At 35.7% G+C, this 21,863-nt stretch overlaps 1 protein-coding gene across 1 annotated transcript in view; it reads right to left on the bottom strand.

Moving 5' to 3' along the window:
* The window catches only part of DGKB (diacylglycerol kinase, beta 90kDa), a 329,129-nt gene that overhangs the window by 208,155 nt on the left and 99,111 nt on the right, over positions 1 to 21,863 (bottom strand). The window contains exons 17-19 of the mRNA XM_009326094.1: positions 15,786 to 15,860; positions 4,118 to 4,203; positions 1,559 to 1,648 (exon numbers count right to left, since the gene is read on the bottom strand). Of these exons, the coding sequence (XP_009324369.1) occupies positions 1,559 to 1,648; positions 4,118 to 4,203; positions 15,786 to 15,860 (251 nt within the window). The remainder of the gene's footprint in view (positions 1 to 1,558; positions 1,649 to 4,117; positions 4,204 to 15,785; positions 15,861 to 21,863) is intronic.

Below are 21,863 nucleotides of genomic sequence, written 5' to 3'. Positions count from 1 at the left end.
AAGCACTGGAACAGGCTGCCCAGGGAAGTGGTTGAGTCACCATCCCTGGAGGTATTTAAAAGATGTGTAGATGTGGTGCTTAGGGACGTGGTTTAGTGATGGACTTGGCAGTGCTAGGTTAAAACGTTTGGATTTGATGATCTTAAAGGTCTTTTCCGACCTAAATGATTCTATGATTCTAAATGCTTTCATAGCTGATCCTGCTTAGAACAGGAGATTGGACTAGCGACTTCCTGTGACCCCTTCCAACCTGAATTATTCTATGACTCAACTCTATAACCTGTTCAGAAAGTGAAGCAAGGCTGATTCGATTGGGTTTTGGGTTGGTTTTTCTTCTTTTCTTTCAACCTAAATGATTCTATGATTCTAAATGCTTTCATAGCTGATCCTGCTTAGAACAGGAGATTGGACTAGCGACTTCCTGTGACCCCTTCCAACCTGAATTATTCTATGACTCAACTCTATAACCTGTTCAGAAAGTGAAGCAAGGCTGATTCGATTGGGTTTTGGGTTGGTTTTTCTTCTTTTCTTTCCTAAGACTATGTGAATAAACAATCATCAGTCACAACAGAGAAAATAAAGGAGGTCCTCAAATGATTTGACAGAACTTTATGGTTAACAAAGAAGTTCTGTAGCACGGAAACTACTGAGAATTTGCTAAGGACTATCTGGTAACAAGGCAGACATTTGGAAAGGAAACTTCCTATGATGAGACAGAAGAAGGAAGAGATATCTACAAAGGCTGAGAAGTTCCAAATACACATCATCTTGACTGAAACAAGCAACGGAGACCTGAACTAGAACTGGCTGTGAGCCCATAAACTGACATGCTTTCACCAGAGGCTGAGTCTTGCTTAAGACTTTCTTGTTTGTGTCTCCTTCAAGTTATCCTGTAATGCAAATCCTGAATGGAAATAAGTTATTGGAGGAGCTGAGAGTAAGGCTCCATACATCCAGGAAAGGATGCAAAGGGTATTAAAGGTTTGACTATTCTCCTTTCAGCATTCTTTGCCTTCTCATTTCCTGGTAAATAGCACCACAGCACTTATTGTCTGGAATCCTCTGTAGGAGAAGAGGAGTGGATCAAAGGAACTAGTCTGAGGCTAAGACACATTTTTCATTTAATATTTATGAATATTAAAAAAGATGAAACCACTCCAAATCCATTATTAGCTGTTTTCAGTAACCCTTTCAGAACAGCCCCAATTAAAATCCATTTAAGAATACTCCCTTTATAAGGTATTGATCAAAGAAATAAATGCAATACAGATGGTAAAAAGCCAACCAAATAGCTATATACCACTCTCATTGCACCTTGGAGCCTTTTTGGTGTCAGCAGAAGCTACAAACAAGGTATGAAGAGCGATTACAACCTTAAATATCTATAAAATTGTTCATATAACATTTACAGACAGCTAATTCCAAAATGAGGAAAGGTGGTAACAGTTCTTTACATACATCATAAAAAAGAAATCCAAATGTTGAGAGTAGACTTTGATGCAAAAGTTATTTTTTTCCTTTTAATTACATAATGCATTGTATTTCAATTTGTGTTTACCTCCTCCCCATCTCAGACACCTTGCTAAATCATTGCCAGTCCCAAGAGGCAGGATAGCAACTGGAGGATGCTTAATCAAGTTTGCTTTCTCTGTGAATAAAGAAGGAAAAACATAACTAAGGAACAAAAAAATCTAATTGTATGGTACTGATACAGTAACTGTGTTAAGTTTTGTTTCAGTGAAAGACAGTGATACATCTTTTGTATATGAGATTATGCTGCCTGCTCAGCAACAAGCATTTCACCAAGCCACTCCATTATGCAGCCCCTTCCCCAGTCAATATTCAATCTTTAATCCTAATTTACTCAATTGTTATCACAAGGACTTTTGTAACCCGTAGATGTGATAAACATTCATAAACAATGACACTCAAGATCTTTCCAAGACTGAACACATTGTGCTCTCTGTTGCTCTCAGCTCTGCCATTCCCAGCTACGAATGCAAAAGAGTAGTAGTTAAGGGCATGAATAATGAGATGAATCTTGTACTTTTTCATGTGGGTGACCAAATTTTTGTTTAACTGTGTATTCACTTGGATTCGTTTCTACACATGAGCACCATTACCACGAACTCCCTGGAACCAGCACCAGGGGTTTGCCCATCAGGAATTAAACCTGCTATTCAAAATGAGCATTGATCTATCTGATCAAGTCTTTAAATCAGTATTTTGTATTTAATAAGTAATATTCTGAAATGTATGAACTTACAGTGTTTTTTGACTCTTTACCAGTACTTTTCTAGCATTTCAAGCCAAAGGATCTCTGTTCAAAACCCAATGGGAAAACCCTTGTCAAGAAATACAGCCTTTCTGAAAGCTGGAAGCGGGGCAGATATCCCCTAGGTATAATATTTCAAACATATAATTTGTCAAATTCTCCATTTAATTGGAATGAGTAGCATGTCTAGTTTAAAAGTTATATTTCAGTAGTTAAACAATCAACTATTTTGTTCATAGAATTATGCACAATTATCAGCAATTCTCAGCAGGAGTCTATATATCCAATGGATGTGGCAGGGACATCTTGTTATTTATCAATTTCTCTCTTCAATTCTTTAGGAAGACTTAGCATTTACAATACCAGTGTACTGCAAATCTTTAAGAGAATTTGACATTTAATAGAATAATTTTTAAAAAGTTTAAAAGTCTTAAACCAAGGAGAAAAACGTTTGTGGTTTTTTTTCTTTTTTATGTGGTTGGTTTCTTGGGTGTTTTTTCCTTCCTGATTCACTCTCAGCTAAGATTCTTTGTACATCAGGAGATCAGGGAAAAAAGATCCAACTAGAAAGTGTCTGTTTCTCAAAACAGATGATTTCTTAAAGTTTATATGCACTACTTGTGCCAAAGGGCTTTGTTTGCTAAAAGACGGCATTCAAAAATCTATTTCCTGCACCTATGAGACAAACGGAACCTGGATCCTCCAAATTATTTCTTAGTTCTGTACCACAACATTTGCTGCAGAAGACAGTATTTTATTAAGACAAAATGCATTCTGTTGTTCAAATAATCCACTGAAAGAGAAAGTAACTGCATGACATTTTAGACCTCATGGAAAAAAATGATGACACAATTAACAGCTGCAAAACTTCACCCCTTCCAAGTTTAGGCAATACACTTGTTATTTATGTACATCGATTTAGGATTTTGAAAGCTATTTGAGAGTTACAATCAATAGCTTGTATTTGCACAAAATTTCTTGGTTTGTTGGTTTTTTTTTTTTCAAACCAAGACTAGACATATATGCCTTTGATGTCACCCATTCCTCCATGACATCATTTTTACTTTTCACTGAAATTGAAAAGGTTTTCCGGTCCACACCTTCCACAAAGCACACACTTTTAAACACTCTTCATCTAAACTTTCAGTTGAGTCTTTTGACCTCTCTTTGTCTCCTTCCTAATTTCCATCGTCACACAATCCCATTTTTTTTCCTCTGCAGCCCCTCTAATGCCAAATAAATGATCATGTGGTGTGGGAGATATTCTCCCTAATAATCCTTGAGAAGTTTAACTCTGTAGCATCTTAACTTCTGGGCCTTCCTAATGATTTGTACAGAGGGCTTTACGGCCAACTGACTGAAAGAACTCCCAAAACTGAAATGACGTACATACCTTGCTGCACAGGTATCTACATAGCTGTCAGAACAGTCCTTTTCAAAGGACTGTTATGCCATTGTCTCCATTATGGGATAATGGAGCATAAACACAAATTTGGTAACTGAAAAAGCAAATGAGCTAAGGTAAATGATCATAAAAGAAACAATTTAGATTTGGTTCAGTTTGGGGAATAGACTTTGAACTGAAATTAAAACAGATTGATTCAAATTTCTTGCTTTCTGGAAATCCAGAAGACTACAAACACTGGACTTGTCTAGGGATTTTGAATATCCTTTGCAATTTGAATATCTTTAAAAATAATCATGTCCCAAACTAACACATTACAAAAATTTCAATGAACAAGATCTTGTTTGAAATAGCTGTATCCATACTTTGGTACATAGGGAAGAGCAGTAAAATGAAAAACATGAGTCAAGCAAAACGATGTAAATGCTATTGATTACCTATGCAATCCAAAATCCAGCCTACTGTTCCATCTCCACCACATGCTAGTACTCTGAACTCAGGCACATCTCGGAAAAAGTTTAACCTAAAAACAGTAAATGAAGACATCTATTTAATTATCATAAATGCACTGTGCATTATGCAAACATTTTATGGCTTAAGACATTCCATTTAATAGTAAATGGCAAGTGAACACTGGAAATAATAATCACTTCTGCCCATGCATTAATTTTTTAGACAAATACAATCCAACATTGTATTATCTGAAAAATTTAATATGAAATTGTTAATTCAAGGGTAATTATGGTATATTAATACTAGAAATAGCTTGGACCTGATGTTTAATCCAAATCTTTGTCTCAGTTCAGATCTTGTTTGAAACTATTGTCAGAAAACATTCTCTGTTTACCTAGTTATAAATGGATATGTTGTGTCTCAAGACAGAAAAGTCTAAGGTGGCTAAATGCATTAGCCACAACATTTCCTTGTGAGGTGCTGGCTATAAAAGCATATGAAAACAGCATATTTCTGATAGTACACTAATACATAATAAGCTGAGCATTTTGTGGTTGATAAAAACAACTTTGCACCATGGTTTAATATAAAATGAGTAAGCATCAGATTGAATGGACCCATTCCGTCATCCTACAAACCGTATTATAAAAGTGAAATATCTTTGGTCATATTTGCCTGGCTATTTCTGCTTCCATATCCATCCAGTGCTGGACAGTATCACCACCTCATTATCCACTTCATTCAATACCAATGTTCCATAATGCTGAAAAGTGAGGCTATATTAAAACAATTCTAAGTTGCAGTCTTTTAAATTTAAAAGCATCTTTTCAGGGTAGCTTTTGACACATACTGAAATTAGTCCTTACATATAAATTGTGACTAGACAAAAACCTTCCAGTAATTTTGCTGAATTACTATATATATGTGTATGTATGTACATTCACATATATTCTATTAATTAGTGTCACAGTCACCTTAATGCATATCCTATATGCTAGTTTGCAATCTCCTAATAAATGCACAATTAGTACATTGTACCCAAATTCTTAAATACAAATAAATATACACAATAACTTGCAAGTGTTTAATTCAAGCTATTTTCCATATGAAACTTTAATGCTGCAAAGAGAATGGTGTTCCTGTCCCTAGAAAGTTTTAAAAATGCTTTTAGGCCTCTTGATAAAATCAAGAACACAAGAAAAACTACTGAGTAGAAGAAAGAGCATGGGAGAAGGAAATGGAAAGCACAGCGGTGAAAAAATGTTATTTAAGATGTAGAAGATGACAGGACAACTTCTTGTTCTATTAGTTTTAGACCAGAATTTCAAGGGTAGCAAAGCTACATAGAATTACACCCATCACATTGTTGTCCCACTGCCTCTAATTTTCTCTGCTCTGAAGAGCTCTTAGTCTATTTCAGGTGTCAAGTACAATGTCTGAAGGATGCTTACTCATTCTGTATTAAACCTTGCTTTGCCCTTCTCACCTCTTATTTCTACTTCACACATCTGCAGGACAAGTGCTATAGGATCTCTTCTGATCCAAAACGTCACGTGCCAAATCTGACTGGGTACACTTAGGGAACACATCTTCTAATAAGCCTATGTGCTGAAAGACCCTGTACTGGAAGTCACCTCCTACCACTGTAAGAGTGGGCACTGGGATATGCCCTGGCCCACAGGTGTGCATCTCGGTCACTTCACAAGACCTGGCAAAAAGACAGATGCCTCCCATCACCAGCATTCCCACTTTGACCCGATGTGTTGGGTCTGTAGAAAGTTAGCAGATGTAATTATATTGCTTCCAGTACTGAGGGTATTTCAGATTAATTTAAAATCAAATTATAGCCTAGAGATGATGGCAGGGTACTAACCTAAAAATATTTAAGCATTTCTACCACATGTAACAGATGTCAAAAAGAAAGTCTCAAAAAAACAAATAAGCAAACAAACAAACAAAAAAACACCACCAAAAGTACAGGGTTGATGCTAGCATTAATCTAGATAGGCAGAACATAGACCTAAACCTCCGTCTCCCTTTTTATAAACAAGCACCCTCAGCATATGGCTATCAAACATTCTTTTTGTTTTGACTGTATATTTGATCTTCATCAAAAAAGTATAACTTCCCAAGAAAGTGGGGGATTGGAGAATTTGACAAAACCGTATTGTCAAAAAAATTCTCAATAAGCTTCATTCATATTTCCCCTGGAGCATTTTATATTCATACACAGTGAATTTTTCAAACAATCTCGTAGTACAACGTTACATGTACATTACTTTCTCTTTTTATAAATTTAAATATAAAAATGATACATGCATTATATATAATCCATAAAATACATAAAATTAAAGTACAATATACCTTACATTGTATATTTGCATATATAAATAGTGTATATAAATACCACTATTTATACCACAATATATAACAAATATAAATATTTATAAAATCAAATTTATTTATAAAATTAAATAGTTATATAATTATACATGTAAATAAATCTCATTCATTGAATTAGAATGTGCAGCCTACATGAAGAGTTGGGAAGGGAACATGGTTTTCTGTTTGTAAGGTTTCATTCAAACTCAGTAAGTGTTATAACTGTAAAGAAAGAATTTGACAGATTTCTTAATAGAACTTAAGGTAAAGAGTAAGTATTGCCTGTCAAGATAGCTTTAGTCAATTAGTATTTTAATAGCACCTGTTACCTCTTATCCACAGAACATTTTTATATGGTTTGAAAAAAAAAAAAATATTGTTGCAGAAGAACTTAGTAAAAGGGGTATGAAGTGGAAATAAAAAAAATGGAAGTCGTCGAAAAGGCTTTGTGCGCTGTCAAGACTAAGGGAGAGGATCAGAATAGAAAATTTAGTCCTATTTTCTTGAACCGATTTATAAAATTGTATGAGAATTCTAGGTATGTATAATAAACATCAAATAACATAAAACTATAAAACAGTACTTACAATGGGTCTCTTCCCCAAAAGTTTTATCTCTACTTTTTAAAAAATTATTATCTTTTAACAATTTAGACAATTACTCTTTACATAGCACAATATGACAAGTATGACATTAAGTACAAAGGACAAGTGTCCGTTATATCAATAAGCTTTGCAGAAATTATGTTAATAACCTTGACAGAAATTAAATAGGATATGAGAAACAGATAAATCAGAAACTTCAAAATATCTACTTTATTGGTATCAAATTAATTTGTACTGTAATTCACAGAGAATCATTTAATACAAGACATTTTGATAATTTTTTTTTCAACGAAGAAAAATATTGCCACTAAAAAAATTCCCCTTTTATTTATGGATATGAGAATAGGTAGATATGCTTTTATACAGATTTGATTTTTATAGACACTATAGTAAAAAGCTTTCCTACATCACTTAACGTAAGTCAGCGGAGCTGGAATGGTGCATAAGAACATTAGGCTGGTACAGACTGTAACCCAAGTTACACCTGTTCTTCAATCACTGGCTAGAAGGCAACAAGAAAGATCAGCAGAACTTCTGCTAACATCTCCTACCACAGGACGAACAAAACTCCTGATACATTTGGGAACAAAAGATGAAAAGCCACAACTACAATAATCCACAGGAAGACAAAAAAAGAAGTATGGTTGCATACTAAGGCCTTAAAACAGCAGGATATTTTTGCTAGGTGAATTGTTAGATGACTCTGGAAAATGAATCATTTTTCTTTCTACTGAGAAAGGTCAATACAACCAATCCCTAAATGTGGATTACAAGAGATTATTATATTTGATTGTATTTCTATCATCAAAGTGGACAAGATCATCTAATTCTTGCCTGATCAAATTCTTATATCATTAAACTGCAGCTTCCCTTTTTTTACAATATCTCCCAACTTTTCACATTCTACAAATTTCTTAAGCATAAACATAGTTCTTAGTCCATGGTCAATAATTAACACAGTAAATGGACTCAGTCATAAGACTGAACTGAAAAGTCTATTGATAGACATCTTCATCTCGATAGCTCCCTTGTAAATTGACCTGTTTTAGTCTTCCCTAATCCAGTTTCCTATCTGCTGGAAGTAAAACAAATAAATTTAAACCACTGAAGGTGTTTGATACCAGCCTATTTTTATTTTATTCTGCCAGACACAAGGATCACACACATAGGCAATTACTGAGTTTCTGCTGATAAATTAGTAATTTCCACCTGAAAGATGGCAACTGTTTCAACTACCTATACTACTCTAAATTCAGTTTTTCATAATCATCTCATCAAATCCATATGAATGCAGAGAAACGATTTATGAATAAAACACCAGTGCTAGAGGACTTAACTATTTGCTGTTGAATCATGCATTTAATTTTGCATTTATGCACAGATAACCCCACACAAACACCCCCCCACACACACACCCCACACCCCCCTTATTCTTTTAGAACTGTTTTAGGAAATCCTGTCCCACTCACAGTAAAACTATTTTAAAACGTAAGTTGCAATGCTTTCCATTTAGGTACCTGCACATGACTTTCTCATACCCAGAAGCAGTACATTATGCAGAGATTTCAGGTGCTCAGCCACACAAGGCGGCATTAACAACAGCACTGTGTGAAATCGTTCAGCCAGTCATCTTCGCTCACAGTGGAAGCAAAAATTAAAACTGTCAATAGCCCAAGCAAAGAATAATCCACTGATACTGGTATCTCAGGATAGGTATCAGCTAAATGTAAGGTAAATTGCAAATTATCAGTGGATATAAAAATACTATTTAACTTGGTAAATTTCTCCACTGCAGAGAAGATAAAAGTGTAAAAAAAGGGAACAGAACTTAGTATCTGCCTGCATTAGAGAAGTTTTCTCTTAAATACTCTACATGGCGTTAGAGCTACTTCAGCTCTTGTGGCTTAAACCCATGTTTTTACTGAGCTGCTTTTAAAGTTACCCCTGAGTAATTAGGATTCGGTTTTTGGGAAAGGAGAATAATTTAGAAACAGATAATCAGTAAAATTTGTAAATACTTTTGTCTCATAGCTTCTCAGCCAATATTACTATACACAGTACATGAACTTTGCCAATTACAATACCTGCATCTAATTGTAATCAGCTGCAAGATAGAGGACTTCAGAAGCTCTGCATTATTAATACAGTTTCTCTGTAAATCAAAGTTATTTGTTACGACTTCTGTTTCAAAACTTCTATATTCACAGTAATAAAGTAGGCTGGCCTTAAAGGTATTGAGACAATAATATTGAACCAATAAATACCTAAATTCAACAAATATTTATTCTTCATAAAGTGTGGCATAAATCAAATACAGTAATATTATCAAAATTTTCTTGAATGGCATCTGTAACTTACCAGTTTGATAATTACAAGTGAACCAGTATGACATCTGCATATTGGAATAGAACTTACACTGTCTGTGAATGGAAGTGAAGGAAAGATAAATGTTCACCCTAAATGTCACCAGCCCAAAGCAAATCAGAGCCTGCTAAACCTTCATTAACAGATTTATGTTGATAGAGGACCAATCTGACAGATATCTCACACTTCCAGGTGAACCCTGTAACTTAGAAACTTTGTCCACTTGTGAATTCACAATGCTGGGTTTAATCTAGCTATTTCACTAATTTAGATGTTCAACTCGCCACTGATTCTTCTTAAACTAACTGTCCAGGGGAAAGTATCAAGTTGGAAGACAAAGCAATTGCATTGTTGCAATGTTTACTCCTTTAGTGTAAAGGCCATATTGTTGTCATTTTACTAAACAAAGCAAATACGATCCCTGACAAATGGTTATTTACTTGAGTTTATGAATGAAAACTACACACACTTTCTCCTCTTCTAGACTGCCAAGCTGGGCTGGCCGCATAATTGGACAACGTACGCACTTCAACCTCATTACAAATCTCAGTTACAGTTTTCTGTATACTGTAATGACACTATTCATGATACACTAATTCCAGTAAATCACTCTAATAAAAACAGTTTCAATAAATCCAGTTTATCATTGCATGGGGCAATATATTCCTCTCCTGGAATGACATTTTATTGTGCAATAGTTAAATGGTAGATGCATATATTGCAGCTGAAAACATTTTTTTCAGTTCATACTTTCTAAAGATAAAGCTGGCTGCCAATTTCAAACCATAGGCTTGCTAAAAACCATGATGGCACATTTAGAAAAACAAGATCCCAGTCCTTCAGTGTGTGATCACATGGCATATTGAGGGACTCCATAAATATAGGGGACATTTTACTGTCAGATACCTAACACTGAAAACATTGGTCCATATGATATACTTCACACTCAAAAATACCATTAATATCCTAGAAACATAGAATGGTTTGGGTTGGAAGGTACCTTTAAAGATCATCTAGTCCAACCCCCCTGCCATGGGGAGGGACATTTTTCACTAGATCAGGTTGCTCAAAGCCCTGTCCAACCGAAACTTAGGTTTTCCTTAACTATTGCTTAAGATGTATTCCAACCTATTTCTACAGTATAGCATTATAGTCAGTAGATGGCCCCAAATCATTCTGATACAGATATTGAACAATAATGATAGTGTCAAACCTATGATCCCTGCAAGAATGAAATTTGGTTTATCTGCAATAATACCCACAAGATGGATAGCAGCCTTGCAGATCTGGGAGAGAGATATGCCAGTCAGAAGAAGAAATACAGAACCATTTGTGGGAAAAGTGAATCAATATATGCTGGGTAGCGTGGGGAGGAAAGATGCTGGATGTCATACGTTCAGAAGTAACTTAACTGTGATAGTCAAAAGCTTATTTGGGGGTGACCAAGAAAAGAGAAACAGTTCAAGAATGCGAGGAGAGAAGAGCAAACTAATTAGCAGGCTAAAGGATGTGGCAGAGGCTTTTAAAATAGATTTCAAAGGCTGTAAGGGTGTGGCAAACTCACTACTGAACAATTACAGTGGTTAAGAGAGAGGTGAATGAATCTGGCTCGCAACTTTGGAAGTCTAGACTGAGATAGGAGTAGAAATTGGCGATATTTACAATATTTAAAGATTGTGCTATGTATGCAGCAAACACCACAGACTCATAGGAGTAAAAATATTGTTAAACAGCTGTTTAAAATATATCTGTAAACCCAAGGTTTAAGTTTCACATGTGAAGACTTATTGAGTTCTAAGTACTACTGTTTTATGGTGCACAACTGTAACTTTAGTCATTTGCGTTCAACCAACCCACTATGGCTTGCTTTGCCATTCTTTGGCAAAAATGTAATTCTTCCAAAGAAATACAGACCAGGTTCAAGGTTTTGTTCAGGAGAAAATACCTATGCAGTTATTATCTTCTAAAAATATTCTTGGTGTATATGTCTTCCCAGAATACTCTATTCCAAATGTCCAACAGCAAAGAAATGCTCTAGCAATCACTTCCAGTCATCAGGGAAAACAGTGTCATTTTCAAAAGAGGCCTATTGCTTTGTGATGTTATAAAGGCCCAGGTGCTGTAGATTCCCAACTAAATTACAGAGTAAGTTGTAGGGATTCAGTCTGGCTGTCCTGGGCATCTTTTAAGCGGACAGAATTTAAGATTTTAAAAGGCCTGTTACGGTAAACTTGCAGATAGAATTAAAAAAATATATGCTCTCCAAATTAAATGCTTAAGGGAGTTACAAAGAAATACAACTTTTGTGGATGTAATTTCTGTTATAGAGTATAAAAATAACATAAATTAGACACTTTAAATAATAGACTTAAGGGAACAGGAGCCTTTTCAGAGGGACAAAGCCTTTGTGAAACGGTGACCTCTCCACAGAGTCATGTGGGTCTGTGGCTCGACTGCTATTCATCCAGCTATTATTTACCTCTCTGTGAGGTGAACAATAACTGAATTTCAAATTCTTCAAGATCATTAAATCCACAATAACAGTTGTTGTCAGAAGTAGAAGACTCCTACAGAGATGTAACAACCAAACAGGGAAACTCTTTTCAAGGCTAAAAACACAGGTGGCTAGGCACAAATTACACAATGTATCAGCCTGGCAATTTTCATGTCACTTTGTTAACTGTGGCAGTCTATAACTGTGGAGTACCTTTTATTCCTGTGTTCAGCTGCAGAGCTTACAGGGTTTCTCCAGCTCACCCGTATCTCTCTACTCCCAAATAAAGAATGTCGAAACCATTAATTATTATACCAGTGTTTAAAGCGTACTGTTGCCCTTTGGCTGAGAGCTCCTTGATTTTCAGGCCTCACAGCAGGTCAGTTTCCGTTGCTGGAAAGGACTCAATGTCAGAGAGTCGGCTGCCGTGCAATTTATTTGCATCATGTACATATTTCTATATAGATTATGTACATGAGTCTTGACATAAACAGCTCCGAAAACCTTAGCTTAGGCATGCTAAGAAGCTACAAGAAACATCTTTGTTGCTGTCCCTGCAGTTCTCCAAGTACCATCCCATCTATTATGAAAGTAGGTGACACATCCATCTGAGTAATTGCACATTCAGATAGCAATACTAAAATTCATTGTCAACTTGTTCAAAATATTCTTCTGTTGGCCTACTACACACCAGCATATTTATAAAAAAATGCACAATAACTGATATTATGAAAGGTAGGGGGGGTCGTGGTTTTTTTGTTGGTGGTGTTTGGTTTTTTTTAAGGGAGATGATTGAAAGGGAAAATGGAATGTATTATTTCCACATTTCAAGGAAATTCAAATATGGGACTCCACTAGTGGCCCTTCGTCCTCTCAACAAAGATTATTTTACCCCTGTTACAGCTCAAGTCTACTAAGGAGCCTTTTATTCCAACACATTTCTGTGAAAGAACATGGTTATCGCACTGAAGAGGAAGAACGGAAGACCTAGTGATTGAGCTGTCGACTTTTTTTTTAAAAATACAGCGGTTTCACAGTCCCCCTAAGATTTAGGATTTTCCTGGCCACCTAGTTCTCTTGTCTTTCTCCCTGTTATCTAAACAGGAGATACTTAGATTTTTGACGGAAATGAACTGGAAATATCAATTCACATTAGCCACAGATGCTTGGAACTCAAGTCAGAAAACCTGTGGATGTTTTCTTCTTGGTTGATGACAGCAGCCCATCAGAAAAATACCATCATAAATAAAAAACAAACATTAACTTGTGGGTTAAAGCAGAGAGTTTGGCTCTACCAAAAACATGCAAATTCTACCCTAATATTATAAACATTCTATAGGTTGAGTAAACATGTTTGAAATTAGTATTCAAAAGAAAAAAATCTCAGAATAGACTCAATTAAAATGTATTACAATAATCATAAATCCTTTAAAATAAATATACATTACATTTATCCCTTTCCACTCAATAACAGTAATTAGCACAAAGAATACACTTGTTTTTCTCTGTGCTGTGCAATCCCCCACTCTGTTCTATTTCAATCTAAACGACACATATGACAATATTAAATAAATGTAACATTTTGATTGACAATCCAGTATAACTGGCGTTATAGAGATGGATGAGTGAGTGGACAGATGGATGGATAGGCAGGTTTTATTAGGCAATCCAACCCTCGCAGAAAGGGAAACAAGGGCTGGTAAGTGAAATACAGAGTTTATTCAACTGCTCGCTTAAGGGACAAATTATATGCAGCCTACATAGTATTGCCAGAGGCAAGAAGTGATGGCAGGAGATAAATTGGAAATTTAGGATTATTCATTTCTGTGGAATGAATAAAAAAGTATACCAAAACAAGCTTAATAAAATGCAGTGTCTGTTTGAAAATTAATTAGAAATTTCTTCAAAGTGACTCTGAAGTAAAACTATTTCGATTCTTAATAGGAAGAGAAATTATTTTCTAAAAAACACTGTCCTGGTTCAAAAGACTTAAGTTTAAAACGCTTCAGTGCAGGGTTTCAGTTCGAACTTAACACTGCCCTCTTGTGCTTCTGCCTTAAAATACATTTTCCTTTACATCACAAGACACATGAAAACCAGAAGTCAGTTATAGACAGAAATGCAGTCAATAAGCGGGGTTTGATTTTTTTTTAGTTTGATTTTTTTTTTAAAGTTTCAATGAAATAAGGTGAATTTGAAAAGAAATATTTCAGTTGTTTTAAAAGTCATCATCTCAATCTCTAGTATGGCATTTCTATTATACCGTATGAAAAAAACAATATTGTTTACCAGTTTTGTCTCAGTTAAAATTTCTTATAAATTCCTGAAATAAGTTTCTTCAATTTTTCTAGTCTACTTACTCTTTTGACTAAGATTACTTAAATTTTCCATATGTGTCAAGACTAGCATAACAAAACACAAACAACAAATACCATTTGAGAAATAAAACAGCCCTAGCATTCAGGTACAGGATAAAATTACAGGCATGAAAGAAACCACGCACGTCATTATTTCAATTTTTTGAGCAGGTTTTGCACCATTCTGCAGGTTGCACATTAACCACACTGTAGTGCAAGATATCCTGAGAATCTTAACTTCAAAAAGGATTGGGCCCAAGCCGCTTTTCAGTTTCATCAATGCTATACACATCCCAAGTCTAACACAATAAATGAATGGACAGATGATGTAGAATGGTTTTAAGAGAGAACAGCTTTCTGTGTATTTGGCCTTAAAACCAGCAGTACTGGCAGAAACTGTCAGAGCATACTCTTTCCAGTAACATATCTGTGACAACTGAAATATAACTTTGCAAGGCACAAACGATATACATTTCCACCTTCATCTTATTTTCCTCCAACTTAAAAGAAAAAAAGTCTAAATAAATAAAAACTCCGAAGATTACAAAAAAAAAGTATTCAAACAACAAGCGTAAACTTCATGTCAGTGAACATTTATCTCCTAATAACCTTCTGCAACTCTTCACACTGATGTAAAACTTCATGTATCAGTGACATAACTAAATAACATCCAATACATACAAAATGATACACAGACCAGATGTTCAGTGCTGGTCTAACTGTTTTCTTCTACCTAAGTACCCACTACTTAAAAAGGAGCCAATTTCAGGTTGCAAAAGTTGGTATTTGATATACTGCAATTCTCCTGTCTTCACATGAATGCAAAATAGGAGGAATCATGGAAGAAGCATGTTAGGCGAGTGACTGCAACACCACCTGGTTCAGATAACACTTCAGTCCCCATAAAAAGTCACTGCCAGCATAATCTAGCCTGTCCAGTCATTTTTGGCCCACTACATCCCCAAGATTATGGAATTGATAAGGAGCGCGCAGCCACTGTAATTTGAAACAACATTCCATATCTGTCATGCATAAGAATACATAAATATGTACACTATATATATATATTACACAGACACATACGTATGTGCACATATGGGTTTATATAAAAGAAATGTATGTCCTGCAGGTCAGTCTTTGAGGCTGCTTGGTATTTGTGACTAAAGTAACCCCCACATGAACTTGGGCTGCTGATACAGAAGTAAAAGCTGAAAACAGAATGAAATTTATCACACTGTTCTTAAAGAGTACTGCACGGTTATCAGTAAAACATATGATACATAGTTTTATTTGTATATGTAAACAAATAATACCTGTAAATTTCTGCAGCCATTCAGAGGTCTGCAGTGTTGATACATTCAAAACATGCTATATGTGCCTCAGTCTGTTCATTTGATTATGTAGCATTTTATTAAATGAGTTCCTGGTAATAATATTAACTATGACTTACCCTGGCATTGGTCCATTTCCAGAAAGACTATAAACTTGACGAGGATTTAAAAGGTACTGAAATTTTCTATAAATTCTGAAGAGGTAAAAGAGACAAGGACAAAATATTTACTTACATGTTTGGAATTTTTTTTTAAAGCTATCAATGAAAGAAATAAAGAAGTTAACACATAATTATTTGTATTGCAGGATCTCATTTATACAAAAAAAAAATCAAATATTTGAACACAGCAATTATAATTCATACATACAGTCTATTGTGGGCATAAAATTGAGATAGAAGTGTTACAAGCTATCTACAATTCAAATGCTGTTTATAGACAGAAAAAAAAAGTAGGGTAAGGAGGTATAATGACACAAGGTGAATCAAAAAAAGCATTTGGAAGAGCACATTGGTTCCTATTAAGGTAACTCCACGGTAAAGGAGAGATTTATTCCTGAAATTTATTGCTAACACAAAATTACAAGTATAATTAATTGCAAAAGCAAACTGGCTTTGCCACCCACCAAAAATGTCCCCACAGGTTGAACAACATTTTGAGAAAGCAAATCTATTGTCAACTACACCTCCTTTGGATTATTTTTGAATGGGAAGAAAATGAAAAAGATTCAAAACCATTGTTTTACTTAAATTACACATATTTTAAAATTATCTGAATAACAGGAAGCAATTTATTGATACAGCATGAAAAGCGTTGTCGTACCCCATAAGGGACCCCATTTGCTGTCCCACCCCCAGCAAATACTTCTTTAAATGGCAGAATATTTCAAAAACTGTAACTTTATCAACTTGAGGTTACTTGTCCTAAAAGTATGACAAACATTTTGTTTCTTCATTACAAATATTAGAAATGTAATTTCCTACATTGACTACAATGTGGTAGCTGCTTCATTTCTTATTATGAACAATAAGTACATGAAAGAGCTGGAGCTCAGAACGAATAAATACATACCTGGGATCTACCTGGGACAATAGTTTAAATTATAAACCCCTGTTTCTTGCTTTTAATTTTAATGTTTATGTCCTCAAGCTAATTAGTATTTTAATGTTTTTAAGATAGCATTTATTTTTCCACTGAAATATCTCTTCCTTTCTTTTTGCTGTCTTAAATAAAATAGAAGCATAATAAGAGCTGAGTTTTAAGTTAAAATGTCCACGTTTTCAAATTCAGCAAAATAAAACTGTCTAGACACGATCTATGTGCACATTGAGGAATTTTTTTTTTTCCCTTAATAGTAATGCATAATTTATCAGGCTAGGTGGAAGACAAAGGTGTAAGAATACTGAATGCAAACAGATTTATAATTATCTCCAAAATTGCCAAATTGGAACATTTTCTTAGCATCTCAATTGTTTAGTGGTACCAGCTTCTTCATGAAGCACTGTATTCAAATACACTCACACAACCTATTCCTGATGCCATTCCTGACAGAAAAAGTCAATGTGAAATGACTGGTTTCACTTTGCAAGCATGCACACATCATTGTCAATGGTTGTGATGACGACTAAATCAGATATTTGACAGTGGATTTACAACACCGTGTATTTCCGTTTCATTTGCAGCATCTTACCAATGTAAAAGGATCCTGTTTTTAATTTTCTAGTTAGTATGTGTAAGTTGCTTCTCAGTGACATATAGGATTTAACCTGGTCAAAGGTGCAGCTAATTTAATTTGTGTAGCTGATCATAAGAAGGTCATGTATTGTTCCAAGTCCCAAAGGCTTAAGAGCTATTTGCCTAAAAGTTTGATGCTACAAAACATAGTAGCCATTACCTACACTCACAATACTGTTGTCAGGTATCAGTGAAATGCTATAAAAGCCAGCTAGCCCTCTAGCCAAAACCCAGAAGTCCATTTGCAACAATGAAGAGATTACACTGAATCCTACTTGATTCACTGCATGACATTCAGAGGTACTAGTCAAACATCAATACCAGATAATCACTCTATAATGACTCACTGCAAATGACACATCATGCTTTAAGTTATTATAACATATTTATGTATGCTAGTCTGTGTAAAATTCATAACTTGATGGTTCATTTCCATTCATAAATTTGCCAAAAAAGAGGAAGAAACTGTCTATAAATGTTTGCCTCCACACTAGACTAACTAGACCTAACAGCGTAACACATGCAAAACAAGGAAATGGACAGTAATTTAGCCTTCCAGTTTTATACGTACAGTACCAAATAGCCTATTGATACTGACATGTCTCTGAACATCTTGCTTCTGCATGTAAAGAAGGAATTGGACATGGTTTCCTTGCGACCGGAGATTTGTGCAGACAAAGCCACGAGGCAGTGTAGTGGGTAATGCCCCAAAAGACAGCTTTTTGTGATAGAGTGCAATTTCATGAACAAAGCCAGTTCATGAAATTATTTCTTCTCCCCAACACCTCCAGCTGGTTCTTACCCCACCACACAGTTTGTCAACAAACAGTTGTGCTTCCGTAACTGTTTGCGGGATTATTCTGTGATCTGGAAAACTAAATAGATTCAATTTAAAATAGAAATCCTCAGAAAAGTTTCTTCATTGTCATTTTTCCCTTCACTTAAATCATGCCTGTGATCTCATACGAACCTCAAAATAGCTGCACTAGCATAACTGAGGAGGCAGGAAATTACAGCAGGAGGGGCCAAGAGGGCTGGGATCATCTTTAAACAGCTCTGCTGCTGAAGAAAATACCCTTAAGTGCACCTTGGGCTGAATTAGACAGAGCTACCTTCTGAAGTCATAAGATCGTTACTTTAGAGAGATAAAGGAAGGACAGACATCAGCAATTCAAAACTGGCAGTAAAGTTGACTACACTGGGGAAGAAGTTGGCCATAGCAGTGCCTTGTGCCAACTGGCGGATGCATCTCCAGTCATCTGGGGCGGGACTATTCAAGATGTGGTCAGTATAGGTTTAATCTAACCCTAATGGCAGAGAAGAAAGAAGCCAAGGACTCCTCCTCAAAAGTAAAAGAATCCTAGTGATGATCTCTCCTAGACATACAACATTTGAAAAAGATCATTTGAAACTGCTTCTACATTTTGTCTCAATGCTAAATGAAAGCTTAGAAAGCCAGATTAATCAGAGGCTAGGAGGGAAGAACTACTCTGAACCAGAGTTATTTGAAAACAACAAAGGTCAAACATATCATCAACCTGTACTGCACAGACACTGCAGCTGGAGTCATCAGTGTACGGAAGTTGATCTCCTGTGCATCCAACCGCACATTTGTCAAGGAAACAATTGTTTAAACTCACCTGCTGGCCAGGCAAATAAATCGGAAAATGGGGAAGTGGAAAACAAAGTAATGAGTATGGCAAAACAACAGCATGATTTAGAAGGACTCTTACATGAGAAGCATTACCCTTAACAATAACAGTCTTTAGAAGCACTACATGCTTGTTGTATGTTCTTTCTGTTGAAAGAAACTGTTTTGTCAATGATGTACTAAATATAGACATTCTATTCACAGATTATTGAAAGCTGTTTTCTTGATTAGTCAGATCTTAAATGCCAACATACAGGACCGTTAGCTCTAGGATGAAAGGGATGTACCGCAATTTTTTTCTGATGAAATTAACCACACCTGTCCGTTTTATGCACAATCACTGAAAACATGTTACAGTGTGATATAGCCTGAGGAAGACACCTGACTGGGTTTGCTGAACTCCTATCCAATCTCATGCTTAATTACAATCTATTTTTGATGTGTGAAAGGCTTAAACTCATCAACTTTAATTCTAATTTGCTACTTTCTTCTTAATAAACATTGAATTATATTTTTGTTCTATTTTGTTATAAGCATATGCATTATCCATTGGACTAAATCATTTAAGTCCAAATAACTGTAAATGCATTTATGTTTCAGGTGATGGGCAATAAGTATTAATCTCTCCATTGAGAAGAAAGTATAACTGGGTTATTTTCACAGTTCTTTATTTTGCAATTATATCTGAAAGTCATAGCATTGTTTTTTAAAAGAGAAACCTATTCAAGAAGAACATGGTATTTATCACTATACATTTTGCAAAACTCTGGCTTTCCAACAGAATTGAAGTTTTAAAACATATCGATAAGGTAATTAGATATGGTTGTAGAGAAAGTATTTTTGTGTTCTGAATGCACTTTTTCTACATATCCATTGGTTTCCCACCACCCCTCTGTTCCAACATTCAAAAACCAAAACTAAAGCACCTAACTTTTTTTACCTTAAAGCGATCCTCGGTTCTTTTCCTTTGCATTTGAGAGATTTAAGAAAAATTGCAAAATACAAAAGGAAATGACAGAGTATTACTGGGGCATTTATTCAACTGGTTGTCAGATGGATGCATACACTCTCTCCAAGTCTAAGGGCAATGAAATGGGCTGGGTTACCATATGGCAAGGCATAAAATCTCATATGGGGAACTGTGGGAACACTGGAGTCTTGACAGTATCTGCAATAACCTTTCTGTGTTCAATGAAAGTCAATTAGAAATCATAAATTCATTCACCGTGATCTCTCAAATACAGAAAATCCTAAGTAAAGACTGAAGAACAGCTTTCAGTAAAAGATCACCTTAATCTGAATGAGTCAAGATAATTAAATTCTCATCTACAAGAATTAGTAGGTTGTGGTTTGGTTTTTTTTCCCCTCACTGCTGTGGAAATCTTACTTTTGCCACAGCCTATCCTCTACTAGCCTCTCAATACCTGACCAGATTACAAAATCGCTATAATCAAAAAGCCTGACTTGAATCACCATAACTCTGCATTTTACAAAGCTATTTATGTCTTAAATGTTCTGTGATTCTTCTTTTCACAATATGTAACTGCCACAAAATTGGAGGGGAGCGGGGGGAATATGGGATTCCTCTCTTTCTGGTTACTAACTGTAGAGCAGCCAAATAAAAACCAGGAAAAGTAAAAAAGTTAAATATTATTGTTCCCTGAAAATGCTTTCATCCCTTAGATTAAATCTTCAAGCTAATACGCACTCTTAACATCCTTATTTTATAATTTTTTATGTTACTGGTATTGATGTGAAACACTAACACCTAAAAGGCAGAGGGCAAACCCCTTCTCATAAAATAGTCCATATGTGGAAGAGTACTCCTTTTTTTAACCTTTTTGAATCTAGTTTTAGATCTAACCATGAGATATTATCTCCTGCTGGTGAATGACTTGAGATATGTCTACATGACTATGCAGTTGACCTTTTGATGTGCTCCTCCTAACACAGAAATATTGAGTGCAACCTTGACACATTAGTATGCAATTGTCCTGGTTTCGGCAGGGATAGAGTTAATTTCCTTCCTAGTAGCTGGAACAGTGCTGTGTTTTGGATTTAGGATGAGAACAAAGTTGATAACACACCCATGTTTTAGTTGTTGCTAGGTAGTGTTTACACTAGTCAAGGACTTTTCAGCTTCTCATGCTCTACCGACTGAGAAGGCTGGAGGTGCACAAGAAGCTGGGATTGGTGCACAGCGAAACTGGCCAAAGGGACATTCCATACCATGTGACGTCATGCTCAGTACATAAACTGGGGGAAGCTGGCCGGGGGGGCCGCTGCTTGGGGACTGGCTGGGCATCGGTCAGCAGGTGGTGAGCAATTGTACTGTGCATCACTTGCTTTGTGTATTATTATTATTATAATTTTATTTCAATTATTAAACTGTTTTTATCTCAACCCACGAGTTTTTCTCACTTGTGCTTTTCCAATTCTCTCCCCCATCCCACCGGGGGGCAGGAGTGAGCGAGCGGCTGCGCGGTGCTCAGTTGCTGACTGAGGTTAAACCATGACAGCAATTTAACATTTTATTTTACGTGGCCTCAAAGCCAGCTGAAGAGGTTCTCATACTTTACTATACTCAACTGCTGGTGGATGCCCTCATGCTATACACCTCGTTGTGTAATGACACTTGTAGGTAATGGTGTTAGTGAATGAAGCATGTATAAGGCATTCTTTTTTTAAATTCAAATCATTCCTGTGATCTGCTTGGCCTCAGTAACAGTTGCATTAACATAATCTGAGAAGTATCGGGCTGCAATACGTGAATGGGAATAGGATCTTGGGAAGGTGATCAGGTTTTAAACTT

Source organism: Pygoscelis adeliae, unplaced genomic scaffold (genome assembly GCF_000699105.1).
Source record: "Pygoscelis adeliae isolate BGI_AS28 unplaced genomic scaffold, ASM69910v1 Scaffold15, whole genome shotgun sequence".
NCBI lineage: Eukaryota > Metazoa > Chordata > Aves > Sphenisciformes > Spheniscidae > Pygoscelis > Pygoscelis adeliae.
This window is presented reverse-complemented; position numbering and strand designations above follow the sequence as displayed.